Genomic DNA, 27,580 nt, shown 5'->3' with positions numbered 1-27,580 from the left:
GTTATATAAGAGCCAGATTTACTTTTTCCACTCTGCTCTGGGTATATGAGTCTGTGTGTTTAGTGAATTACAACAGCTAAGTAAAATCATTAAGTGAACGGAGAGTCCTAAAGAACAAATTCTCTTAGAAAATAGTAGAGGCCCTGTTAATCTTTAACTGTAAATATTCACTACTTGATTACAGAGGCCAGAGGGAGGCAGGGAATTTCAATCATCTGGATTTCTGCCAAAGGACTCATCTGCTGTGAGCAGAGAATCTGAAAAAAATCCTGAACTGCCCTTTCTCTGAACATTGAACTTAATTCTGAATCAAATTCTGATAAATTGGGCTTTTAGGATGAAAATGCTGTATCAAAGTTCATGAGCACTAGGAAGGAGAATGATGTGAAATGGTATATCAAAATGTATTAAAAACATAGATTTTCAAAAGGTTCAGGAAAAAAAGCCTATGACCAAAAATGCTAAAAAGAGAATTTTAAATAAATGAAAGGCTTTCTAAAAATAAAACACTGACATTACAATCTTGAATAATCCCAATTATGATGAATAGGGGCATTTAAATGAAACAGGCAACAGAGAGAACTCTCCTAAAGATGGCAAGTAGAATACATAACCAAAGATGATAGAAAAAAGGAATATGATGCCTAATGAACTGTGAGGGGGAAAGTGAGATAATAAAAGGAAAGGCTCTTCAAGTTTTGCCTGAGACCAAAGCTATGCTTTAGAACAGTGCTTCTCAAAATTCACTGCACAGATGAACACTTGGGAGATCCTGTTGAAGAACAGATTCTAATTCAGTAGGTGGGGCCTGAGATTCTGCATTGATGGTCAGCTCCTGCATTTTGCCAGAGGGGCTGGCCCTCATGCTGCTTTTTGAATAGGAAGGCTTTAGAACATGAAAAGAACACAAGAGGGTTATGCCTCCTGCTTGTCAATAATTCATTCAGTCTTTCAATCTTTACTGAGCGCCCACTGTGTGTCAAACACTATTCTACGTGTTAGAAATGTCACATTGAAAATAATGATAGAAAAAAGGGGAGCTGCTTAATTCCAGCACTATTTCTATCTTCAATAGTCATGAGAAGTTTCATGCAAGAAAGATAAAAACAAGAGAAGAGAGAAGCTTGTACAGTCCAAGAGATGGAACAAAGCAGCAGAGCACCTCTAAATCATTCAAGTGTCCTTGCTAAAAATGGGCAAAGGTAGTCTTGATGCTCAAAAGTGAGAGGGTAATAGATTCCACAAACTATACACTGGTGAGTGCGATGTCATTTCCTGCAAGATCGCCGAATCAAGTATTAAGTAGAGTATTAAAAAGATGGCCAGTGACTTCTATGAATCCACAACCAAAATATACCAGTCTAATCTCATTTGCATTTCTCGTAGGAGAATCAGACTGTCAGATCATAAGAATGAAAAAGCATAGACTAATCGCTTAAGGTATGTGTGTGCATGTGTGTGTGTGCATGCCATGTGTGCACAGGTGTAAATTCTATTTTGTAATCACTTAATCTTGGCAGAGGAGGAAAACAAAGAAGGTATCAGCTACCATATAAGAAGTTTCCTAAATAATGTTGCTCACAATTAACTTACCTAAGATAAAGAAGTAAACTTTCTAAAGAATGGGTTTAAACTCAGAATGTACCATGTGGAGAAAAAGAATTAAGAGATGATCTTTTCATGACCTGAAACAGGCACAGATATTTTTTCTGAATATTATTAAGCTGTTATTTCCCTAAGCAAGATAAAGCAACTTAATATTTTTTAAAAAGTCCAGCTTCTGTGGGTGGGTCTCAGAAGCACAGAAGCCCATGAGAAATACCTGTCCCAGGGAAGATGAGCTAAGATGGATGGAGGATGAGAGCCTCTGAGAGGACAACGCAAGATGCCAGAGATCTGGTGCCACTTCTTCCTTTGCATACAATGCCTAATCAGTCAGCTGCTCTCCTCTCCTTCGGTCCCTAGTATTAACAGGGTTCAATTCCACTGGCTTACTCACATAGGAAGGTTTGGGAGACTTAAAAAAAAGACTCAATTCCCCTAAATTGGGAGCCCTCTGAAATAACATATGGACTTTAGCAAAGCAATCAATACTTGTGAACAAGATACACAGATGTGGGCAGGAGGACAATATAGTTAAGTGAGGACAGCAGAGTAAGTTACAGCCATGTAAATAATTCCAACCACAAATTATGAAACAATGTTAAGGTAGAAGAAGTTGTCAGGTGGTGTCCCATAGGCCTCTGCCATCTACCTTATTCCAGTCAACATTTTTCATCAAGGATTTGTATGGGGATCAAGATGGCCAGCTGGTTAAATCTGAAGAAGCTGTAAATCTACAGGTAATAGTTAATAATAAAAAGAATACACATCTAAACCCCCTTTTGGGGAAGCAGGCAAAGCATATATGAACATGACCCAGAATGCTCAAATAAGCATACAAGAATGGTATAGATAAGGCATGGTGGCAGGACATGTTAAAAACACTCAGGAGTTCTAATGGACAGGAACCTCGGAGAGTCAACATTGTGACGGCACTGCTAAAAATAGCTAGTGCAATTTTATAGTTAATGATAAACACAGAGTATCCAGGACAAGAGGAATAATGGCTCCAATGGTCCCACAATATTTGGCACAAATCAGATCAAACTGTGACCATTACTGAACCCAGGTCTGGGTAGCACAGTTTAAAAAGAACATTGACATTGACTGGAAGCCCTAAGAGGAAAGCATTCTTAATCCCAGAGAGACTTGAAACCACAGTCTGTGAGGAACAGCTGAAGAGAGTGGGGCTGTTTAACCTGGAGTAGAAGAGATTCAGAGAAGGTATGAACTTGTCTTCAAATATTTAAGACTATGAAGTGGATAGGGAAATTGTGTTCTTTGGGTCTCAGTAGACTGGACTAAGATTAGTAGGTAGAGTTACAGAGCAGCAGATCTCAGAGTGATATGAGGAAGAAGTACATAAGCAGACTGTTGGAAAAAAACTGCCTCAACCAGACATGGCCCAGAGGACAAACCAGGACTAATCTGCACAGGCCAGATGACCTCTCCTGGGGAGACACAGAGCAAACTGACATAGCAGACAATGAAGAGAGCCGAGAAACCTCCCAACTCTGAGTCAATGAAGCAATTAATGCTTAATATCTCCAGACATCTTGGTGACATGATAAACACTAAATCAATAAATAGCATCTTAGATGATATATGACATATTAACCTAATTCAAAGAAAGCTTCATTTAGTGGTTCTAGGCAGATAAAAAAAAATGTGGGATTTTGAGTAATAGAAGCAGCTACCTCAAGAGGACCTGTTTTGGATAAACTCTAGTCAGAGCTACAATTATTCCACCTTCCCTTATCATTCAATAAAAATATATCACAACAAATCACTGGTAAACACAGTATAAAACATAGGACTGTCATCAAGTTTAGAAACACAAGCAAATATATGTAAAGTGTTTATTGATATTACATTATAATAAGTGATAAAATAATATTATCTAAGTTTCTAGATTTTATGGTCATCCTGTAAGATTTTGAATAAATGTCACAACTAGGGAATATTTTCTCCTTAAAGAATAATCACAGTACTGACATCTATCGCATTTACCATGTGCTAAGCATTTATATAAACCCATCTGATGCTGAGAAAAACGCACAAGTTAGATAGTATTATTATCTCTATTTTACTGATAATGGCCACTGAGACTTAGTTATGTAACTTGCCCATAGTCACAGCAATTTTAACTAGAGGCCATCTCTCTGAGCCTGGCAGCTTGAGGACTACGCTGATTCTGTGTCAGACCCAGTACTAAGTAGTCCCCACACATTTTCTCAATCCTCAAAATGACCCTGTGAGATGTACATAGTCATCTCCATTTTACAAATGAGGAAAAAAGATTTCCAGAGTTCAATAGGTCTGAGGTCACACACTGGCAGAAATTCTAGCTCAGCCCCACCCAACCCTGAAGTCCATGCTGTCACCCAGTTAACTGCCTCTGACTAAATTGTTCATTTTGGGGACACCTGGGTGGCTCAGTGGTGGAGCATCTGCCTTCAGCTCGGGGCGTGATCCCAGGGTCCTGGGATCAAGTCCCACCCACATTTGGCTCCTTGCAGGGAGCCTGCTTCTCCCTCTGCCTGTGTCTCTGCCTCTCTCTCTCTGTGTCTCTCATAAATAAATAAATAAAATCTTTAAAAAAATACAGATTAAAAAAATAAATTTTTCATTTTATTATAATATTAACTGTCACCAAAATAACCAGTATAGTCCAAAATAAAAACACTGAAATTTATTTTACAGGATCTGTAAGTACTATTTATGAGCGGTATCTTCTGTTGATAGCATGAACTAATTTTTGGAATTGTGACATTCTGGAGCAAAGAACCCACAAAAACAGGAGACCAAACCAACTGAGAGAGCCATATTATCTACTTTGATAAAACTTTATTTTCAGTGGCAGGCTTGCTGCTGATTCTTGCTGAATCATCTAACAAGCTGAATTATCTCAGTCAAGACACATTCTCTCTGCAACCTCAGTTTCCTTTTTTTTATTTTTTTTAAGAAAATAGGGACATAACAGCAGCTTCTTTTGATGCCACAAATAAGCTCCAACACCGCCTGCCTGTTATCAGTTACATAACTCAAGGTAAGCAAGTGGTTTAATATACACGTGTAATATACTAGCTAATTTGTGCAGCAGACAATTGAGTTTTGGCTGTTCCCAAGCTGTGTGTTAATAGCTTTAATACTTGAAGGTGAAACAAAATTTTGGAAAAATCACCCACATTTACCTATAGTCAATTGTATCACCATAGCTAAATATGGGTATTTACACTCATCTCTCATCAAATAAACATAATTAGTTCCAACTTTTTTGTCAGCAAGAATTCAGAGGCAATCATTTAAAGTGAAAATCAGCAGTGCTTCTTTAATAGGGAAGGAAACTCAAATAACAAGCTGGTTATTCCAACAATATGCACTTACCAGAACAAATCTGAGAAACAGAAACTCTGACACATCCCTAATATTCTAAGCACCCCGAAGTGACACAGAATTTGGTAACAGCTGTAACATCAGCACTTGCTAATTGTCCAGTTGCCTGTCCACACAATTAAGCACAGGCTGGCAGTGACCCCCATAGTATTTGGGAAGCACTGTTGCACAAAATATGGGCTATATTAAACTGATGCTGTGAGAAGAGCATTATGAGGGAACTTGACATTGTAGGCCTTTGAGCCGAATGCACCGGTCTCCAGCCTCCTAGGTGAGAACATTTTACTCGTGTGGCAAAACTCCCTATGTTAGTATGTGATGCCTCCATTAAAAGAAATGAAAGTCTTCTCACTAAACCCTCACGATGACTCTGGGAAATGTGTCCCATTGCTCACATTCACACATAAGGAAAATAAGGTGGGGAGAAGTTAAGTAACTAACCCAAGGTTACCCAGCTACAGAGTCAACCTGACCCTGAGGCTACACTACAGGTAAATACTTTATTTCTTTTGAGAATATTAATATCAACTCAACTGTCATCAAAATAACCTGAAATAGCTATTAACTCCAGAAAGCCCTGAGTACAAAGGGATATGGGAGTGGTATCTGCCACCAGAGTCACTGCTCTCATTTCCCGATTTTGCCAGGGTCACTAAGAGCTGGCTGTGTTTCTGGAAAGAAGGAATATTAGAATTCCAAAGTGATGCTGCTTGGACCCCTCACCTGAAAAATCAAAAACTGACTCCTTAAATGGGAGGGTTCCTTAACTTGCAGGAAGCACTCAGAAATAATGTGCATGGTTTGCTTTAGTGAAAGAGCTACAACTTACGTTCAGTGATGAAGTTCTGAAACTTTCTATCTTATGAAAAATGCAAACCCCCCCAATTATTAATGACAATTTCCCAGACCAGTATTAGGACACCAACAATACTGAATTCCTTATGGCAAATGTGTAGTAAAACTGGTGACTTTAGTAGTTTTTAGTAAAACTGGTGATTATTGCTCAAAAATGAAAGTATTTCATATTCAAAATAACACCAAATCTGAATTTCCATAGGAGACCAGGAAGAAAAATACCTTCTTCTTGTTGGTAAAAGCCTCATGGTATTTTTATGATGCAAATAAAAATCTGTCGGGAGTTCCCAGAGATGAGGCTTCCCTTCAGTGGGATGAAAAACTCCTAGAAAGAGATTAATGGAATCTTGTCTATCGGCATCTAAAAAGCAAAAATAGGCATTTTAGGAAACCACTACTGAGATATACAACTGAAGAGAATGTTTTCTCAGGAGGATGAGGGTACAACTGTGATTTCATAAAACACACCTTTGAAAATAATAGTATTTATACTTCAGAAGTCATGCACACACACAAAATCTAAAATAGTCACCAAGATTCTGAGCAGAATTAAAATCTTGTTTCAAACTGCTTCCTTTTTTGCTCCATTCCTCTCATAATCTAGAGGACAGTGAGCACATACTGCTTCTTGAATTTTGAGAGACTCTTAATCTTCAAGAACTGCCATCAGCCCATAGTGATTTTATTTTTAGGGTGACAAATTTTCACCATTCCTTAGTCTACCTGAAACAAATACATCTTCCCTTTTGTTACAAAGACAAGCAGAGCTGTGGGAAACAAACAAAATGATCCAACTGCTATCTGTATTCTGTTGTACAACCTAGAACAAGTTGCTCTGCATAGTTTCCACTTCTAATCCTTGAAAAGATATTCTCCATTTCCTTAGCAGAGACAATGTTTACCACATTTTCTGTCCTCCTCAGCTGTGGGTCTGGCCCATTCCCTTCTGTGTTTGACAATGAAGGTAAAGTGGGCACATGGATAACAGCCTCATTCTAACTATTCAATCACTCCGAAATTACTAGCTGCATATGTACATGTATCGTATTTCCTTCCTTTTTTAATTATATTTTGGTAAAAATGATGATGAACACTAAAGGGTCTCATGAAGCACCATCTCCCCCACACCCTAGTATCATCCTTCATTCTTTCCCTTCATTCTGCCTTCCATTCTTGTGTCAGAGCCCTGTTTATTCAAGTTTGGGGCTGACATCCACAATTAAATAATACCCTATTTCTGAAAATGAGCATAGAACTAAAAAGACAGCATAGTAGAAATGACTGCTTTCAAAACAAGAGAACATTACCATAACATCAGTCTTCTTCCAATAGCTACGGTGAACATAGATATTTCTGAAATTAGCAACACTGTTCTCATTGGACTATTTGGTCATTTCAGCAAAAGCAGTAAATGAAATATGGCACATCAAACATGTATTCGCATTATTACTTTTTGACAGGAAGTGTTCCATTAAAGTAGCATTTACTTTTCAGGCCAAAAGTAATATATAAAAGGAATGTGTTTATATGGGTAATATATTTAGGGCCTTTTTGCCACTTTTGAGAGAAAACAAGTACTAAATGATGCAGACATTATCACCTCAATTTGCATTCTCCTTAAACAATACAAAAGTAAACATACCGCTTTTTAAAAAAGACCTTTCTTTCTTTCTTTCTTTCTTTCTTTCTTTCTTTCTTTCTTTCTTTCTTTCTTTCCTTTCCTTTCCTTTCCTTTCCTTTCCTTTTCTTTTCTTTTCTTTTTTTTCTTTTCTTTCTTAAGAGAGTGTGTGTGAGCAGGGGGAAAGGCAGAAGGAGAGGGAGAGAGGGGGATCTCAAGCAGACTCCTCACCAAGCAGGGTGCTCAATGTGGGACTTGATCTGAGAACACTGAGATCTTACCTGAGCTGAAACCAAGTGTCAGATGCTTAACTGAGCCACATAGGCACCCCCCCATATTGCTTTTATTAGTAATTACATGGCACTTAATAATTCATAATATGCAGGACCTCAAGATATCTTAATACTATCTTGAGAAGCTTTTCGTTTTTTCAGTCATGTTTTCAAGGAGTCTTTCATCCTTTAAACCTCATAGTTGCTTCCTTTAAGTTTTAGCTAGTATGATAAAATGTGAGATGTGAGAAGTAATCAAATAAAGGATATTCCTTTGAAGGATCATAATGAAGACTTGCTGAATGTGCTGCTGTTTCCATAAATATATATCTATGATGCATATGGTCATTATAACTAAGGACTCCAAGGCCAATTTAAGGAACCTGAGGATATTTTCCTGGCTACTCTTGACTGCAAATAAGACAACCACCCTTAGGAACACAGTAGAACTTTGAATATGGACAAGAGCTTGAAACAGGTGGGTTCTTTGTAGTTATGGATAACAAGAGGGCAATGATTACCTATCTTGGTTTTTTTTTTTTTTTTTTTTTGATTACCTATCTTTGTACTCAATCATGCTTTAAAGGAAAAAAGAGTAATGTACCATTCACACTCCACTCAAATAGCTAAACACTAACCAGTTTTATTATGTATGTATTAAATAGATTAGGCTTGAATGTAACAATTCTTATTTTTAGTTAGCAAAAAAATATTTTAGAACTAGAATATTTATTATTCTAATATTAAATTAAGTTTGTGATGAAGTGGCCTGTGAAATTAGTAATGGAAAGGAATATTATTCAATAAATAGTACTGTTTAACTATTGCAGGGGAGGGAACAATAAAGAATTAGATCCCTACTTCATACTATATATTGAAATAAATACCAATTAATATAAGAAAGACAAAGATCAACACCCTAATAGAAAAAGAGAAACATGGAATTTTTGAAAGAAAAAAAACAGAAATAGACAACAAACATACCAAAATTCAACTTTATGTTACCAAACAAATGCAAATTAAAACAAAATACCATGTTTTACCTATTTAAGGTGGCAAATACTTATCAAAATGGGCACTTCCATACTCTGCTGAGGGGATATTAACTGTGATACAGTATCCTTTTTCTAAGTCAATTTGGCAACACAGGTGTTACTTGCTTTCTGAAAGTCTGCATTATGCCACTTTGCTTGGGAAAGGCCTACATTAGTACCTGTTCATGTTAATGGAAAGAAATCTGAAGAGGATTTTAACTTTTATGGAAACAGCTATTACTGTAGTAATGTAGGTCTTTCCTAAAAGCAAAGTGGTATAACTCAAACTTCTGGAAAGTGGGAGATATTCTTCCCTTTATGCCATTTCAGCTTACCAAAGTTTCCGTGAGATATGTATATGGGTGTGTGTGTGTGTGTTTTTCCTGTCAAAAAGTAAATACATATATATGTATATGTATTTATATATATATTTAAAAATGTGTATGTATAGATATGTGTGTGTGTATATATATAAATATAAATATAAATATATATTTTTTTATATAATAAAAAAGGGCTTTTTTATATAGTTAAAGCCCTGAAAATATCCACACTCTCTGACCTAAAGTATGCTTCTGGAATTTCCCATAAGATAACATCAAAGATATGCAAAAAAAAAAAAAAGTATATGTTTAAAAATGTTTAAAAGGAATCTAAATGTAAAATAATAACTAAATTATGATATTTCTAAAGGACAGACTACCATAGGCTACTAAAAATCATGTTGTAGAAGAATATTTAAGGTCATAAAGATTACTCACATTATCTAAAGGGCAAAAGCAGAATATAAATATTATGTGTATGGAAAGATTATGTTCTCCTTAATATGAACGAATGGCTATCTCTGGAAGGTGAAGGTTATATGATTTAATTGTGACTATTCTACGCTTTCTATAATTCACATATCTTACTTTCATATTTGAAAAGAAGAACTGCCATACATTCATTCACCCAAGAACCTACTATGTTCTGTACTAGGGACATAGTAGTACACAAGCCTGACTCTGGCTCTGGGGTGGGGCTTACATTCCAACTGACAAACAAAAATACATATAAGGAAATAATGGACAAGGCACATTCAAGGGATGTAAGTTCTATGAAAACAATTAAAAGAGAGTGACATGAGAGCAAAGGGAGAGGATGAGGACACTTAAATTGGGTAGCCAGGGCAGGGGTAGAGGCTGCAGTATCTGAAGAAGTAACACCTGAAGTGTAAAAATGAGAAAGAGGTGGTCACATAAAGCTCTGGGTGCTCTGCCCATGCAGAGGGACAAACAAACACAAAGCCCAGAAGGAGGAAGAAACTGGGCAGCTCCAGGACCAGGAAGGAGGCCAGGGAGGCTGGAGGGCAGTGGATAGGGAAATAGCCACATTAGAGACAGATGGGGCCTGGGCATGCAAAGTTTTGTAGGTCACCATATAGAGTCATATTTTAAGTGCAATGGAAAGCCCTGGAAGGGTTTTTAAAAGAGGCACGTGATGCTATCTGACTTAAGCTTTTTGTTATTGTTGTTTAAGATTTTATTTATTTATTTGACAGAGAGAGAGAGAGAGAGAGAAAGCATAAGCAGGGGGAGCAGCAGACGGAGAGGGAGAAGCAGGCTCCGCACAGAACAGGGATCCCAACATGAGACTCAATCTCAGGACCCTGGAATCATGACCTGAGCCAAAGATAGATGCTTAACCAACTGAACCACCCAGAACCACCCAAGTGTCACTATCTGACTTAGGTTTTGAAAAGATCCCCCTGGCTGCTGTGCAGAAGTGTGGAGGTAGAGAGCTGAGTCAGGACTTGTTCAGACAAGAAGTAACCGTTTCTTGCACCAGCACAGCAGCAGTCAGGATGAAGAATAGCAAAAGCATTTAGGGTGTACTTTGGAGGCTGAGACAACGAGATGCACTGAGAGATGGGACTGGGACAGTGGGGCTAAGTAATGAAAATATAGGAATAAGGGTTGATTCCAAGGTTTCTGAACTGAGTGATAGGTACTGAGGTGGAAAAAGCAAGTGGAGAAACAGGTTTGAGTCAGTCAGGAGGTTCTATCTCAGAAATGATCAGTTTGAGATTCTTATTAGATCTCTATGGTAGTAAGAAATTTGGGCCCGAGACCTTTCCTTCCTAGTGTCATACCCATAAATATTTTCTATCACATGGCAAAAGGGACTTTGCAGATGTAATTGAGGTTACTAATCACTGACTTCAAGAAAGGGCAATTATCCTGTATTTTCTGGGTGGGCCCACTGTAATCACATGAACCCTTCAAAGGCAAAGAGGAAAGTAGAAAGGAAGGTGGAAAGATTGAAAGCACAAGAAGGATTCAATGTACCACTGCTAGCTCTGAAGATGGAGGGGCTACAAGTCAAGGAAGGCAAGCAGCCTTTGGGAACTGAGAATGACCCCCAGCCAACAGCCAGTAAGGCCACGGGGACTTCAGTCCTTTACCTGCACAGGATTCTTCCATCAACCTGAATGAGCCTGAAAGCCTCCAGGTAAAAGCCCAGGTTGGCCGACACTGACTTAACTTTGGCTTCTTTCGACTCATTGTCTTCATTTTTACCAGCCTTGTGAGACCCTAAGCAGAGAACACAGCTGAGTAATGCTGTGCCCAGACTTCTGACCCACAGAAACTGTGACATGAGTGTTGTTTTAAGATGCTAATTTTGTGGTAATTTGTTATAGAACCTATAGAAAGCTAACACAGTATTCAAGAAGAGAGGCTAGCTAGGTGGGCTTTTGGATAAATGAGTCCAATGTTCAGTAGAGAAGTCAAGGTTAGAGACGCAAAGGTGAGTTGTTAAGTGCATGGTATTTATGAGCTGGATGAGATGCCCTATGGTATAAGTGTGGAGAGAAAAGAGAAGAGGGTTTAGAAATGGGGCTGGAGACATCAATAGGGAGATTGAGTGAGATATCACAGAAGCGAGTTTCAAGAAACAGGGGGCGGCCACCTGTGATAAGAGCTGATGAAAGGCTGAGCAAGATGAAGACAGAGAAGGGACCAGTGAATTTGGCGATATGGAGTTGGTTGGTGATTTGGATGACCACAGGTTCAGTGGCATGACAGGGCAGATGCCTAGTGAAGCAGGTGGAGAGAACAGGCACACAGAGAACTCAAGAAGTTTTGCTTAGGAACGCAAAGGAAAAGGACTGTCGCTGGAGGGGGATGTGGGACTGGGGATGGAAGGAAAGGTCAGAGGGAGAATACTAAGGAGTGCTTTCATGCTAATGGAAATGAGGCAGTGGAAAAGGGGAAACCGATGATGTGCAGGAATGAGAGTGTACTTACAGGGAAAGCATGAAGGGACGGGATTCAAAGCATGGCGGAGGGGAAGGCCTAAGATGGGACAGGGCTACTCCACTCATTGTCATCCAGTAGAGAAACTACAGGTACAGGTAAGGACAGGCTCTGCATTGGGAGGGAAGATGAAGAGGAAATTCAGCTCCATGACGTGTTCTCAGTGATGTACAAGCAAGGCCACCAGCTGAGATTGGGGTGTTGTGGATTTTAGAAGACATGAAATGGTCCTTTTGGAAAGTGGTCATTTCCAAATAGTCCCTGCCTAGTATGAATATACGTAAGAAATGCAGTAAGACTGGAAGGCTGTTTTGAGTGTCCTTTGGAGAGCTGCAGGCAGTTTAAAGTGAGAGTAATTAGCTGCAACTTTTTCTTTTGCCACGTTTAACTGCTTTGGTTGCAGGAGAGGCGAATAATTATTGTTACTTAAAATGTTCTTAAAACATTTTGCCTAGTGTCTTCTTCCTGCTAGAGCCAAACCCAGCTCATCTACTCTAAACCTGCTGTTAGAAGCATGACTTGAGAAGGCTGTCTCACTAGTCTTGATAAACTAAAATCTCTTCCTCTCTTGCATGCCCCTGTTCCAGTGGTGAGCAGAGTGGCGGGGGGCGGGGGAGGGATACCTCCCACTACCTTACAGCACTATCATAAAGCTGAGTGATGCCACCTCCACATGTTTCCCATGTGTGGTACGCTTTGCAGTCTTTACCTTGTAAACTTTTCTTTTTTAAAATCTCTGTTTGAGAAAGACATGATTCCCCTCCATGCATGCACACACATGCACCACAATTTTAAATTGCACGTGTGTGTATGTATGCATGTACACAGCAGATCTATTATTAACTGCTGGACTCCTATAGCTTTTTTCTTTTTTATATTTCTTATAGTAGGATTTAAATTCAGTAAGTTTCAATAAGAAAATTCAGTTTACCAAAATGTAAATGTAAATGTAAAAAAAAAAAAGTTAGGTTAACAAGGTGCTTCAGGCAGTTATAATTATAAAGCTCTTCCTAACATCTGAAGGGAGTACCTAGGTATCCCTTCTTGTTGGCCGATGTAACCAACTATGTTAAAAACCAAAGGTACTTCTTAAAGACAAACCTCAAAGCATGTTAATAATGTGAAGCCTCAAGAATGTTTTTTTAAATGATCATGTAAGAGACTCAGATAGGTTGCCTATACAGATAGGTTGCCTATACAGCAATAATCAGTCTATACAAACCAATGATAAAATTCCTAACAACCTAGGGCAATAGAAGTAAAAATAAAGAAATGGGACTATATCAAGCTAAAAAACTTTTGCACAGTGATGAAAGTCATCAACAAATGAAAGACAATCTACTGAATGGGAGGAGATATCTGCAAATGAAATGCCCAATACCAGGGTAATATCCAAAATATATTAAGAACTCACACACTCAATATCAAAAAAAAAAACAAAAAACAAAAAAAAACAAACCAAACAACTGATTGAAAAATGGGCAGAAGACCTGAAGACACACTTCTCCAAGGAAGGTATCCAGATGGCCAACAGACACATGAAAAGTCACTCATCATCACTAATCATCAAGGAAATGCAAATCAAAACCACAATGAGACATTATCTCATATTTGTCAGAATGACTAGTATAAAAAAAGCAAAACAAGAAGAAACAAGTGCTGGTGAGGAATCAGAGAAAAAGGAACCCTTGTGCACTGTTGGTGGGAATACAAAATGGTGTGGCCACTATGGAAAAGAGTGTGGAGGATCCTCAAAAAATTAAACCTAGAACTACCATATGATCTGGCAATTCCACTTCTAAGTATTTATCCAAAAAACCCAAAAACACTAATTCAAAAAGATGTACCTCTATGTTCATTGTAGCATTATTTACAATAGCCAGGATATGAATGCAACTTGAGTGTCCATCAACAGGTGAATGGATAAAAAGATGTGGTATATGTGTATGTACACACACACGCACACACACACACAATATTACTCACCTATAAAAAAGAATGAAATCTGGATAGACCTAGCGGGTATTATGGTAGGTGAAATAAGTCAGACAGAAAGACAAATATTCTATAATTTCACTTACATGTGGAATCTAAAAAATAACACAAATTAACAAAATAACAAAACAGAAACAGACTCACAGATAGAACAATCTGGTAGTTTCTAGAAGAGAGAGAGAATTGGGCAAATTAGGGGAAGGGGATTAAAAGGTACAAACTTCCAATTACAATTAAATAAGACATGGGGTTGCAATATATAACATAGAAAATATAGTTAATAATATTGTAACAATTTTGTATGGGTAACAGATAGTAGCTAGATTTACCATGATGATTACTTCATAGTATATATAAATGTTGAATCACTATGTTGTATACCTGCAACTAATATAATATTGTGTATCAACTAGATTTCAATGACACAAAACACTCTCAGGTGTCCTGTTTCCCCCGTGCCAACAAAGTAGTGCCAATCTTTTTGATCTTTGCTGATGCATGAAGTGGTACCCTACTATAATTTTATTTTTCTTATTATGCATGAGGTTAAACATCTTTCATATGTTTAGAATCTATTTCCATTTCCTTCCCTATGAACTATATGTATATGTGTCTTTCGCTCATTTTTTCTGTTGAAATACTGGTCTCTTTATATTAATATATAAATATTTCTAAAGGAAATTAGCATTTTTTGGTAGGTTTCAAATTTCTCCCTAGCTTATCTTTTGACTTAATTTGCTTTTGCCTGTCAACATTAAATTTTTTTGGTAACAAGGGGGAAAAAATTCCTAACAACCTATTTTCAAGTATTTTCCTGAGGAATAACATGAGGAGGTTAAGTTTTGTAAAATTATCTTGATTGCTTTAATGAAGATGCTTCCATAATTATTTTATCATTATATGATATCCACTGTAATTTTAAAATAAGTTGTATACCCCGATGACATCATGCTTCTCAAAATAAAGTCTGTTTTAGCCACATTATTCATAAAATAATTGTTTTCATAGTAGTTCCCCCTTTCAGTTGACCACAATTCTGCTCTACCTTTCCATTATGTGCATATTACACTTTTTCACAACCATCTTCTATCTTTTCATAGTCCTCCTTGGTTTTTAATGATGTACAGCTCCATAGTCATTCTCCCTGTCCCCTCGTATTATTTAAAAACACTTTACTTGGTCCTTATCTGTCAATAATGATTCCCATCACAGGCACAACATAGATGATAGAGGCAGAGAGTGGATGTTCCCTCTCCCTCAGGGCAGTTTTCAACATTTTCCATGGTAACTCACCCCCAGAGAGATACGTACTTGTTGGCACACAACTTACACAAGTGTTAACAGGTTGAACTGTATCTTCCCAAAAGATATGCTGAAGCCTTAAGCCCTGGGACCTGTGCATGTGACCCTATTTGGAAGTTGAGTCTTTGCAGATATGATCCAGTTAAGATGCAGTCACCCTACATTGGGCAGCCCATAATCCAGTATGACTCATGTCCTCACAAGAAGAGAGAGACTCACAGAGAAAATGCCATGTAGACAGAGACACAGGGAGAAGATGTCAGGCAATGTTAGAGGTAGAAATTAAAGTGCTGCAGTTGTAAGCCATGGACCACCAGAAAGTCTCAGAAGCTAAGAAGCCAGTAAGGATCCTCCCCCGGAGCCATCGGAGGGAGCATGGCCCTGCTTATACCCTGATTTTGGACTTCCTGCCTCCAGAACTGTGAGATTAAATAGATTTCTGCTGCTTCAGGCCACTCAGTTTGATTTTGTTACAGAAGCCCTAAAGAAACTAGTTCAACAGAGCATAGCCAGTAAGAATGCCTTTAGAAAGATAACCTTAATTACTGTTTTAATTGGTAAAAACAAATGAAACCAATTATAATTTGTGTTTTGCTGATTGATAGTAATTAATTACTTCTAACTCACATTGTAGCCAATTTGAATACATCAATACATATTAAGGTCTTCACTGGGAGCCAGAGCCTAGTATAATAAAGGATGATGGAAATACATAAATATTTTTACTTTAGAAATCCAGAATTTAAACTTATGCCACAGGCCAGAATTCCTAAATTCTATTTCCCTAACTCTCAAGTTTTGCTTGGATTACTATACTTTGAGTTTTAAGTTTTGAACCCAGCTCAAGGAGTCAGGCATAGACTATCTAAATACTCTTAAGGTCCATAGTGGACTCTGTGGTTTATGTTACACGTTGAGCTAACTCAGAATACTATGATGGGCTCATGATTTCAAAATAAATAATCTGAACAGACTAAAAGCATTGCTGATAGGCTACCTGCTCTGAGGCTGGCATACTTAGTCCTATCAATTTTTTAATTTTAGGAAAGGAGGAATTGGGTAAAACAGAGGTAACAAATTAACTCATGCATTTATTAGTTTATCCCACATATATTTTGTGTGCCAAGAGCAAAGGACTGGGGACCCTGGGGTGAAGAAGCCACACATGGGGCTCTCAGGTCCCATGGCAGGAACTAATTGCACAGGTAATGATTTAACCACACAATTGCACTACGTGCTACAATGGAAAAGCACAGAACACCATGAGAACAAACACTGGAGGACTTTCTTTGAGGAAGTTAATTAAAGTACAGTGAGCTCTAAAGGTTGGCTAGGAATTAGAAGACTGCAGTCCTGTATTCCAATGGGTGGACCAACATGCAGTTAAACCTGTGGCAGAAGCAGCCTAATTTATTCAGGAAACTGTGAGAGGGTCAGTGTGTCTGGAGAGTAGCAACAGAGGGTAGGAATGGAGTAAATGACAGGACATCGAGGTAGGCGGGGCCTCTAGATTGCCTTGTACTTCCCTCCCACACCCACCAGGCTAGCAACCAGTCTCTGGCTCTTCCACAATGTATGAACAGGGAAGGTCTTAACTTGATATGGTGAGCTCCAAGGTGGACTCTATGACCCACCCCCCTCCTGGTCTTCGCACCTTAGAATGATACTCTCTGCTATGGGGTGAACTGTCTTGCCCAAAAGATACATTGCAGCCCTAACCCCAATACCTGTGAATGTATAATTGTATTTGAAAATAGGGTCTCTGCTGATGGAATCAAGTTAAAATGATGTCATACTAAATTAGGATGGGCCCTAATGCAATAGGTAAAGTGTCCTTGTAAGACAAGGGAAATCTGACACAGACATAGACACATGAAGGAAGGAGGCCATGTAACCACGGAGGGAGAGACTGAGGTGCTACAGCTGCAAGCCAAGAACACCAAGGAATGCTGGCAAACTACCAGAAATTAGGAAGAAGTGAATAAGGTGTCTCACTTATTGGTTTCAGAAGGTGACTGGCCCAACAACTTGATGTTGGACTTGTAGCCTCCAGAATAGTCTCTATTGTTTTGAGTCATCCAGTTTGTGCTATTTTGTTACAGCAGCCCTAGCAAACTGACACAGATTTCCCTTGTGTGGGGCTGGGATCTATGATTTGCTTCTGAACAATGGGATATGGGAAAGGGATGCACCATCACTCCCACAATTACAAGACTCTCTTGCTAGCAGACTCATTTCTAGAGACTCACTTCCCCTTGCTGGCTGCAAAGAAGGAAGTTATTAAGAGTCCTACGGTCACAGAAAACTACAAGGAACTGATTTCCACCAACAAATAGGCAAGCAGGGAGTAAATCCTTCCCTAGTCAGACCTCCAGATGAGACCACAACCTGGCTGACATCCTAACTGCAGCTCTGTAAGACTCTATGCAGAAAATCCAGGTAAGCTGTGCCTAGACTTCTGACCCATGGACATTGTAGAATAATAAACGCATGTTGTCTCAGGCTGTCTTTAGTAATCTGTTACACACCATCGAAAACTAACACATTTGTATTGCAGCATAGCAAACTGACTTTGTATTCTCTCTGGGAATGGAAAATGCTGAAAGCTCACTCTTATGGGTGCTTTCATGCATGCTTCAGAAGTTCCCATCATAGGGACTCTCTCACAGTTTCCTTGGTGTGGACCAAGCATCTTTTCCTATCAGTATCTTAAAACTCCTTCCTGAAGAATGCAGTGATCACCTCCTGGTTCTTGCTGCTAGGGGTCCTGTGGCCAGGACTGAGGTCAATCCCATGCTAGCACCCTCCCTCATGAAGCCTATGTCTGGTCACCAGTAAACACTCAAAGATCCTTTGGCCCAACCACATCTAGGAGGGCAGGCCATTCCCAACATAGCAGCCCTCTCTTCAGCCCATCCTCTACTTTGGTTTGCTATGCAGCAACCCAAGGTTAACAGCTCCAGGGGGTCTATCCAAGAGCAGAATATGAGGATTCGATCTGTGATATCTATTATGCTGGAAATTCTATCAGGATGGTGGCAGCAGAAGTACCATTTTAACAACTTGTTACTTTCAGTACTCACAAGTCACAAAACAAGATATAATTTAGTGTTAATGCTATTATTCATTTCTAGTTGACATTTGAAAAATTAGCTTGTCAAGACTATGAACCCTGTTTTAAAAAAATAATGATTAAGTACCCTCAAACAAATTTATCTATGGATTGCAATGTGACAGAAGCCAAGGAATCAAAGTACTTTGCATTGCTGGGTCGTCTGGGTGGCTCAGTTGGTTGAGCATCTGCCTTTAGGTCAGATCATGATCTTGGGGTCCTTGGATCAAGCCCTTCATTGGGCTCCCTTCTCAGCAAGGAACCTGCTTCTCCCTCTCCCTCTGTCCCTCCCCGCTCACTTGTGTTCCCATTCTCTCTCTCTCTCTCTCTCTCTCTCTCACAAATAAGTAAAATCTTTAAAAAAACTTTTTTAAGTATTCTGCTTTATTTAAAATCTATTATGGGTGGCAAAATGCAAAACTGCACTATTTAAAACACAAAGTTCATTCCTTTATTTATTGAACAAATGTTTATTGAGTACCTTCTAAGCAAGATTCTATTCTAAACTTTTAAAATAAGTAATTCAGACTTTACTTATAGTGACTACTTAAAAAAAGTGTATGTATAAGAAGTAAAATGCGTATCAGGTTAAGTTTTAGAAATGCTTATTATTCCAGAATTACCTGAAAAGGCATTGCTGTAATATCTAGACAGGGTCTGCATGATATCTTTTGAGTGCTGGGTCCATGGTGCTATCTTTCTGTAGGTTTTTACACGATGAACAAGTTGAGAACCACCATACTGAAGGGACAGGGTATCCCCATGATCTTCATAGAGTTCCTCAAATAACCTAAACCATAGAAAAGCAAACATTAAAAAAATTTACCAAAAGCATTATACATGTTGTTCACTTAGCCACATATGAATTCCTATGAGCCTGTCAAGGAGATTCTTGATGATAAATGCACATGCAAAATACATGCTATAGTAATAGTCTAATAAGTACCAAAGTCCTAGAAAACACTAACATGGAAGTGGGGGCACTAAAAACATAGCCCACCAAAACCAGACCAAAGTGGTTCTAACCTTACTGAAAGAGTCCTATATTCAGCAGTCAGATCAATTTACCTCCCACAACAGAATTTTCTACCTTTCTGAAAAAAGGACATGCTCTTGTCACTGACAGATAAACCATATTCTTTTCTAAAAACACGTTTGAATCTTGTATTTCTTCAGGTGCCTGTTAAAATTTTCAGTGCTGTGATATCTGTGGATCTGGCCATTTGGAAGCTGATCATTTTCCTCAACAGAGCCTTTATGACTATCTCAGATGACCAATAACAACAGTCACTGTATTTTTAAGAAATTGCACTTCATGCAGTGCCATAGATCCAATGGACAGTGAAGAAACAGTAACCTTTAATAAAGAATCAATCTTTTACATGTTTTATAATTTTAATTTTAATTTTAATTCACATGACTTTTTCTTTTTAATGCTCTCTGGATTTGTTTTTTTGTTTTTTAAGATTTTATTTATTTATTTATTTGAGAGAGAGTGTGTGCATGAGTGGGGTAGGGAGGAGTAAAGAGGGAGGAAGAGGAAGGGGGAAAGAATCTCAAGCCAACTCCTTGCTGAGCAGAGAGCCCAACTTGGGGCTCAATCCCAAGACCCTGAGATCATGACCTGAGCCAAGGACCCTGATCATGACCAGGTGCCCTTGGATTTGTTTTTTAAAAAACCCACTAGTCTATATTTGTCTAAGGCACTCTGGATTTCTCTAAAGAGCACAGTACTTACTGATAATTAACACAAACAAAAAATAACAAAAACCATGGCAATAACATGGCAACACAGGTCTTTGATAGAAATATTACAGAATTAATTTGAAAGAGGTCTTTTAGCAATATAATTTTTGAGAAGCTAAAAGAAACAAGTTCACAGAAGTCATTATTATTAATCAGTTTTGCTTTCTGTTATTACCAGCATTCAAAAGGCAGAAAATAAGATTTACCTAACTGCGTCTGTATCAAACTGTAGATTAGGCTTGTCGATCAGTCCCAAGGAGTACAGCTGATAAGCCAGAGCACATTTTCCCACCATAAACTGTGCTGTGTTAGTGCGGTCTAAACAGTCTACACAGTTGGTTCGAAGAACACCAGTCTAAAGAGAAATAAGTTAAGACTTTCACCCATTATTCAGTGACCAAAACTATTATCTCACTTTAGATCTCTTTTCTTAAAAAATAGAAGAAAAGCTGTAGGCAGGGTATTATTCCTGAACAAATAAGGAAGAACAGTATAAAAGGTTATATTTGCTGCTCACTTAATATTGATGCAATGGCATCATTACATCTTCTAGTCTATATTTGAATTTTCTCCCTGAGTTTAAGATAAAACAGCTAGCTAACATTTTCCACATGTACCAATTAGTAAAGTATATGTATTTTTTTGATATATCTCCTATATATTGGTATAGACCAAATATTCAGTAGTTGAGGTCATATCTTTCTGGAGCATTATTAATATATGTATAAGTGATTATTTCTGGCTCATTTTCCAAAGTGGTTCTAATTTATTCTTTTCCCATTTCTGTTAATGTTTTGATTTTCAAGAATAAAATTTATAATGCATAGAAAAATCCACAGGCCATTATTATTTTGGCTGCACATCATTTGCCAGTTAAATACTAGCAGTTAGGCTTTTAAAAATCATTCCCAAAGAGTTAATAATTTTGCATTAAATAAGAAGTATCTCTTTCTCATGGATGCTTTCAGAAAACATCATACACTACAAATACAGATTCTTTTTATTATTAATATAGTATCATCTATACCTGCAGGCGACCAGTGGGAATCACACATCCTCCTAGTTCATTCCACCTGTGTTTAAAAATAGATGTTTAAAAAAAAATAAAAAAATAAAAATAGACGTTTAAGAAAAATTTTAACAGCATAATCTATATTCATTTTTTGTTCTAGCTCTTTATAAAGAATCAAAGTAATAGGCCTGAGTGCACCAGAATACTCAGCTGATTCTGTTTACTTTCATTCTTTCTGGTAAGTGACTATACAAATAACCGAGATGGAGTGCTATCCATGCTCTCTTTCCTCACAGGGAACCCAGGAAAGAAGCATTTTAACTTGCCCCCGTGTCCCACACTCAGGCATTTGTCACCCATGTTCAACCAAAATCTCTCTCGCTTTAATTTAAGGCCATTTCCTGTTTGGTTTCTACAGACATGAATAGTAATTGCAGGGCATCTTTCTAATAAAATCTTCCAAGTCTTATCCTTCTCCCATCAATATTAAGATTCTCTACTTCCTCCAGCATCATTTCGTGGAGCTTTGTTGCATTGGTTGGTTGTTTTTGCAGACCTAATTATTTTCCTTTCTACTTATTCTTTTCTCCACGTGCTAATGAATGCCTGGGAATATGTTCTAAGTGCTAATATAATGATATTGATGCTTTTAATGATTTAAAACATTTTAATTTCTTAGAATATTTTAATTATTTAAAAGAAGGTGCAGTACAGAAGAGAGTTAACACAACAGGCCTGCCTGCTATCCTCAGAAACACCTGCTTATATGGCTGGCCCTTAGCTGGCATCTGGGAACTCGTGTTCCCACCATTCCCAGACGGATAAGAGTGGATCACCATGCCTAAGCTGTCTGTAGAAACAATATGGTTTTACTGAACATCCTCTTTCCTTATGGGAGTAAGGAATTTTGGTATGTGCCAAGCAGAAGCTGCCCAGGGGCCCGGCCTCCAATAAAAAACCATGGCACTGGGTATCTAATCATCTCCTCTGATTGGCAACATTTCACACGTGCTGTGAAAACAAGTTGTCAGGGGAATTAAGCATGTTCTGTGTGACCCCATTAGGAGAGGACTCTGAAAGCTTCACCTATTTCCTCTGGACTGTGCCACATGTGCCTTTTCCTGTGATAATTTTGCCTTGTATCCTCTGAACTTAATAAATCACAGCCATGGGTACGACAATATGCTGAGTGCTTTGAGTTTTCCTACTACATCATTGAGCTGGGGAATGGTCTTGGGAACCACTGTCACAGGTACCCTAAAATTCAAACTATAACGAAAAGATGATTTCTAAGACATACACACTACAGTTGATTGTTTTTTGCTCTTTGCTTTTTTTTTTTTTGTAAACAATTCTAGTTAGCTGAAAATAAAATGATGGGGATATATAATATCAGTTCCTTAAAAGACAGATAAAACATGGTCCTTGACCTGAAGAAGCTCACAAAGTATCAATAAAGAAAGATTTGTAACCAAATAACTATCATACAATGATAAATATTATTTTCACAGAAGTATTAGTATTTGTAGAAAAAAGTTCCTGTTCCTATTTAATGCTGAATAGAATTTACTGCAAAAAATTTTACTTTACAGAAATATTTTGTGTAATGTTTACTCCATGAAGAGATAAAGATTCTGTGGATTCCATCTCAAGATAGATAACCAGAGGAAATCTTGTGCCCAGCAGGAATGTTCATTCCATAATCACATGAATGTCTTATCTCCCCAAACAAATTCATCCATCTTTCAGGTACTGCAAACTGCTCATATTTAGAATATTTTTATCTATAAGAACAAAATGCTTAGCTTGATTTCAGTTTTTAAACACCGTACGTACTTTTCATCTGGCCGCAAAATGCTACAGTAAGAATCGGGGCGGTTTACAAAGAAACCTGTTTTCTTCACCACACTTTCCGCAATCACATTCAGTCGATCAAGAACATTACACAGCTTGCTGACGGGAGGAGAAAGAATGAGAACAGTGAGAAGAGCACAAATTTAATACATATTTACCTTCACATATAAAGCAAATAAAGGCCCTAGTAAGCATATTCAGGGATTTTTAAAAATCTCTGGTTTGTATCCAACAGGAACGTTGTAATAATGAGTTTCTATAGTATAATGTGTACTCAATAACTAGCAAGATTTGGTGCAAAGAGACATTAAGGCCTGTATCAACCCTTGGCAAGCCCCAATCTTGGCACATTGCATCCCCTGGAGAGCCTTCCACTACTGAAAAGTCACGTCAGCCAAATCAATATGCATTCATAAGAGGACTGTGAGGAAAGCATGATGCACAGTGTGGGTGGCAGGGGAAGAAAACAATGGAAAATAAATATAAACGGCACCCACCTGTAATCAGGCTGATTCTCTAGGAAAATGTGTGCCTATGTGTGTGTGAGTGTGTGCATGGGTATCTAACTACATGAAATGATTCAGAAAAAAAGTGCAATGAGCTAAAGTACAAAACAATAAAGTATCATTAAAAAAAATTAACAAGACCTCAAAATAAACCTACTGTTTATATGATGCCTAGGAGATGAGTAAAAGGGGAATTTGAAGTTAATGAGAGAAAGTTCCTTGGATGAGATGTTTTGAGTCAGATCTAAGATGGGTGCAGGAGAGGGGGGGAAGTGCCCCAGGGAGGTGGGGGTTGAGCTATAGGCATAAAAGGTCAGCAGTGGGACCCTGGCTGCTACACTAGGGGCTGAGCATGCAGTTTCATTTTTCAGGAACAGAATGGCCCCAGAATAAAGAAAATGTTATTACGTTCTGAAACCAGCCAGGTGTTGGGGCTCTAATACTACGCTAAGGAGTCTGGACTTACTATGAACACTCAGGAATTACTGCAGGTTCGTTCACAAGTGAGACTGTCTGAACGTGGTATCTGAGAAAGTGATTAAACAGGAGGATGGGATGAAACAGGGAAAGGTGAAGCCAATGCCTGGAAGGGAAAGTCTCAGAGCGGCGATGTCCTGAAATGACTAGCTACTTCAAAGAGAATGTGCAAGTGGTCTAAGTCGTGGGCAAAAAAAAAAAAAAGAGTTTGGTCAAATAATGTAAGCACTCAAATTGTACATCAGCAGCAAAAAAGTCCCTCAGCAGGTTCATGGAGGAAATTAAAAGAGAGCATTCACTTTACTGTAGAGAGCAGCTTCCTGCTATTTCACATCACAAGAGAAGGAAAATACCAGAACCAAACATGAGTATCTACTCACCTTTTGGTGTACTTGGCCATATCCCAAGGAATGTAAATAATGGTGTGTTCAGGAGGCAAAAACTGGTTGAGGTACGTCACAGCAGCTACAAGTTCTTCACTCAGAATTCTCTCATGCTTTCTTTTCTCTCGTTCCTTTATCAAAAATGAAAGATTTTCAGGGTTCTAATTACCTTAAATCAGAGGAACAGACTTTTATTTTATTTATTTATTTATTTATTTATTTATTTATTTATTAAGGTTGAGGAACAGACTTTTTTTTTTTTTTTTTTTTTTTTTTGAGGAACAGACTTTTAACATGTTTACTTTCCAGTGATGGCAAGAAGCCTAAGTCTTAAATATCCTGAAATAAAACCTAAAATAAAAATAATATAAATGCAAAGAAATAAATACTTCGTTGAATTAAACTCAACAGATAATTAGCTTCGAAAATTCAAGGAGATGAGATTTTTTTTTTTTTTTTTAAACAACTTCCTGCAGCCCCAGGAGGACTGGTTCACCCTCCTGGACCTGGTCTACACATTCCATAATCTGCTTTGGCAGGGGAGAACTCAAGGAACAGAAGAAGGGAAATTCCCAACTCCAGCGAGCTAAGAACCAGATGGAAATCAACTGGGTCTGGATGGATAATCCTTAAACTGGCTGAAAGTGCTTCTGTAGCCTACCTGTGTTTTTAAATTTGACTCTCCTAACACACCCTGTGAGGCAACCAAGGCAGGCACTTCCCCCTGCCCCTTTTATACTGTGGTTACACCCTGTGAGGCAACCAAGGCAGGCACTTCCCCCTGCCCCTTTTATATTGTGGTTGAATATGGTTGAGAGGTGTTCATGGGACCAAATCTTACCTTCTCCCTCCCTGCCCACTGTACCTCCTTACATATTACATGCCTCTCACTCGAGAGAGGCTAACGCACTGCTGTACAGCTCTGGGGCTGGCATGCTGGCAGCAGCCTGCTAGCCACATAGCCGTGGGCAAGGCTCTCATCTTTCCTAGGCCTCTCTTTCTTCATCTATAACATGGGGTAACAACAGTATCTTCCTTACAGCAATAATGTGAGGTTTAAAAGAGACAAAGCATGATAATCTCTTATCAGAGCATCTGGCACATGGGGACTATTCATAAAACTTAACTACTTTTATTGTTGTCCTGTTCAGGACTTCACTTAGAAACAAAAACAATTCAGTGATAGTAACACTGACATGGTGTGGAGGCACTATTGCTGGCATCAAAATGGGTCTCTGCTGTTTTCAATCATGGTGATTAGTTATCAGTTGTCATGAACGTAATTAGATAACCACAGTGGAAACAAAAAGGGTATCTATTTTGCACAGCTGAATGAATCAAACAGAGGAATTAGGAAAGATTAAGAACAGTGTTAAATCAGTTTAGGATGAACATGTATTTAGCTTTTACATCTAAGAAGATTAAATTATGTATCTGGAATTTTTCTCAAAAGCACTTTAAATCAACTAGGGAAACAAAACCTTTTTGAAATTCCCTGATCAAATCTGACATTTCATGAGATGGGGAGGAAAGGTTATCTCATCAACCTTTGATTGTGTCTGCGTAAAGAATCTGCTTTGTGCACTGCTGACCATCACGGATTAGTGTACTGGGTTGTTTAGGCAACGTCCTTAGGGTCACAGACCCTTATTACAACCAAATGAAAAAATCACATTTACAAGTGGTCTTGTATATCATCTCAAGGGTTCGGACACTCTCCCCATGGCCATCCATGGCTAAAAATCTCTAGCTACAGTTATGCTTGAATCCAGGTTGACTTCCTAATCGTTCCCCGGTAACAGCATGGAAGGTGTGTAGATGACTGCAAAATGTCAACCAGCACCTCCAGCTTCCGTAACTCGGGAGGGTGAGGAGGGAGGTGGTTCACAACACACGGTAAAAGAGAAAAGAAATCAAGAAAAGTATTTCACTTTAGTGACTTCATATGGAGGCAGAATAAAGAGTGAATATCCCTCAGTATCACTCCACAGACACAAATGCATTCTTTGACTCTAATCACAAATTAACAGTTTTCCCAAGTGAACTGAATAAATAACTTTTGTTCCTATGAATAACTAAGGAGAAAAACAACAACTTTTTTCTGTTCCACAAAACAGCAACTTAATCTCTAAACTATTTTCTAGTTAATATCTAGTTATTGCCAGGATTTTTACGACAATGGAATGATAAACAAGTACAATTTTGAAGCCCACTGACTAGCTTTTAAATATTAAAAAATTAAATGTACATTTAGGAAACCTGGGCAAGAACACTTTACAATCACATGTATTGGTTATCATTTTTTTGAATCTCTGTGCTCAATGCAGAATTATTTCAAACATCATGACCGAATCTCCATTTAGCCATAGCTTTTAACAACAGTATTCATGTTTGTAAAACATGAATAAGAGTCAATGTTCCCTATTTCAGTGAATGGCATCACCATCCATACACCTGTGCAACCAGAAACCTAGGAGTCAAGCCTGACCTCTCCCCTTCCCTTATCTCACATCCAGTCAATCGCCAAGTCTCCAGCCTCAACATACTTCTCTCCAGCTCTGTCTACCACACCACTGTGGTTTGGGCCAGGGTCACCCCTTTCTTAGGCAATTTGAATAGCCTCCTAGTGGTCTTCCAGCACTCTTTAACCTTGTGCCAATCCATATGGTCTCTTTGTTGAGGTCAGGATAGTCATTTTAAAATGTAAATCTGCTCAAAATTCTCTCAATCATGCAAACCCTTTGATGGTTTTCCATGATGCTCTCAGGATAAACACCAGACCCATTGACACACCTTACAAGGCTGTGTGGTCTGACCATAACTATCTCTTCAGCCTCAGCCCACAATAGTACCCTCATCATCTCTGAGGGCCAGAGAGCAGTACCCCTACCATAAGGCCTTTCCTTCCTCAAACATACCATATGCCCTCCTGTCCCAGGGCCTTGATACCTGCTATTCTGAATTGAATACTATTCTCTTCTTGGCCTGGTCAATCAATGCCTCTTCCTTCAGTCTGCATGGACTCATCATCTCCTCAGGGAGATGAGATCATTCTCTCCCATTATAAGCTCTCATGGCCCCATTTACCCTGTCTTGGTACTCTGCCATACTTCACCATCC

General features: G+C 38.4%; 1 protein-coding gene across 4 annotated transcripts in view; it reads right to left on the bottom strand.

The window, feature by feature from the left end:
- Positions 1-27,580, bottom strand: part of FIG4 (FIG4 phosphoinositide 5-phosphatase) — a 124,077-nt gene that overhangs the window by 49,586 nt on the left and 46,911 nt on the right. For all 4 annotated transcript variants that reach the window (XM_025444479.2, XM_025444478.3, XM_025444481.3 and 1 more), the window contains 6 exons: positions 24,458-24,591; positions 23,077-23,193; positions 21,256-21,301; positions 20,435-20,583; positions 19,106-19,272; positions 6,076-6,214 (listed from right to left, as the gene is read on the bottom strand). In XM_025444479.2, coding sequence (XP_025300264.1) covers positions 6,076-6,214; positions 19,106-19,272; positions 20,435-20,583; positions 21,256-21,301; positions 23,077-23,193; positions 24,458-24,591 — 752 coding nt within the window. The remainder of the gene's footprint in view (positions 1-6,075; positions 6,215-19,105; positions 19,273-20,434; positions 20,584-21,255; positions 21,302-23,076; positions 23,194-24,457; positions 24,592-27,580) is intronic.

Source organism: Canis lupus, chromosome 12, assembly GCF_003254725.2.
Source record: "Canis lupus dingo isolate Sandy chromosome 12, ASM325472v2, whole genome shotgun sequence".
NCBI classification, from domain to species: domain Eukaryota; kingdom Metazoa; phylum Chordata; class Mammalia; order Carnivora; family Canidae; genus Canis; species Canis lupus.
Note: the sequence above shows the minus strand (reverse complement) of the source record. Positions and strands in the feature narration are given on the sequence as shown.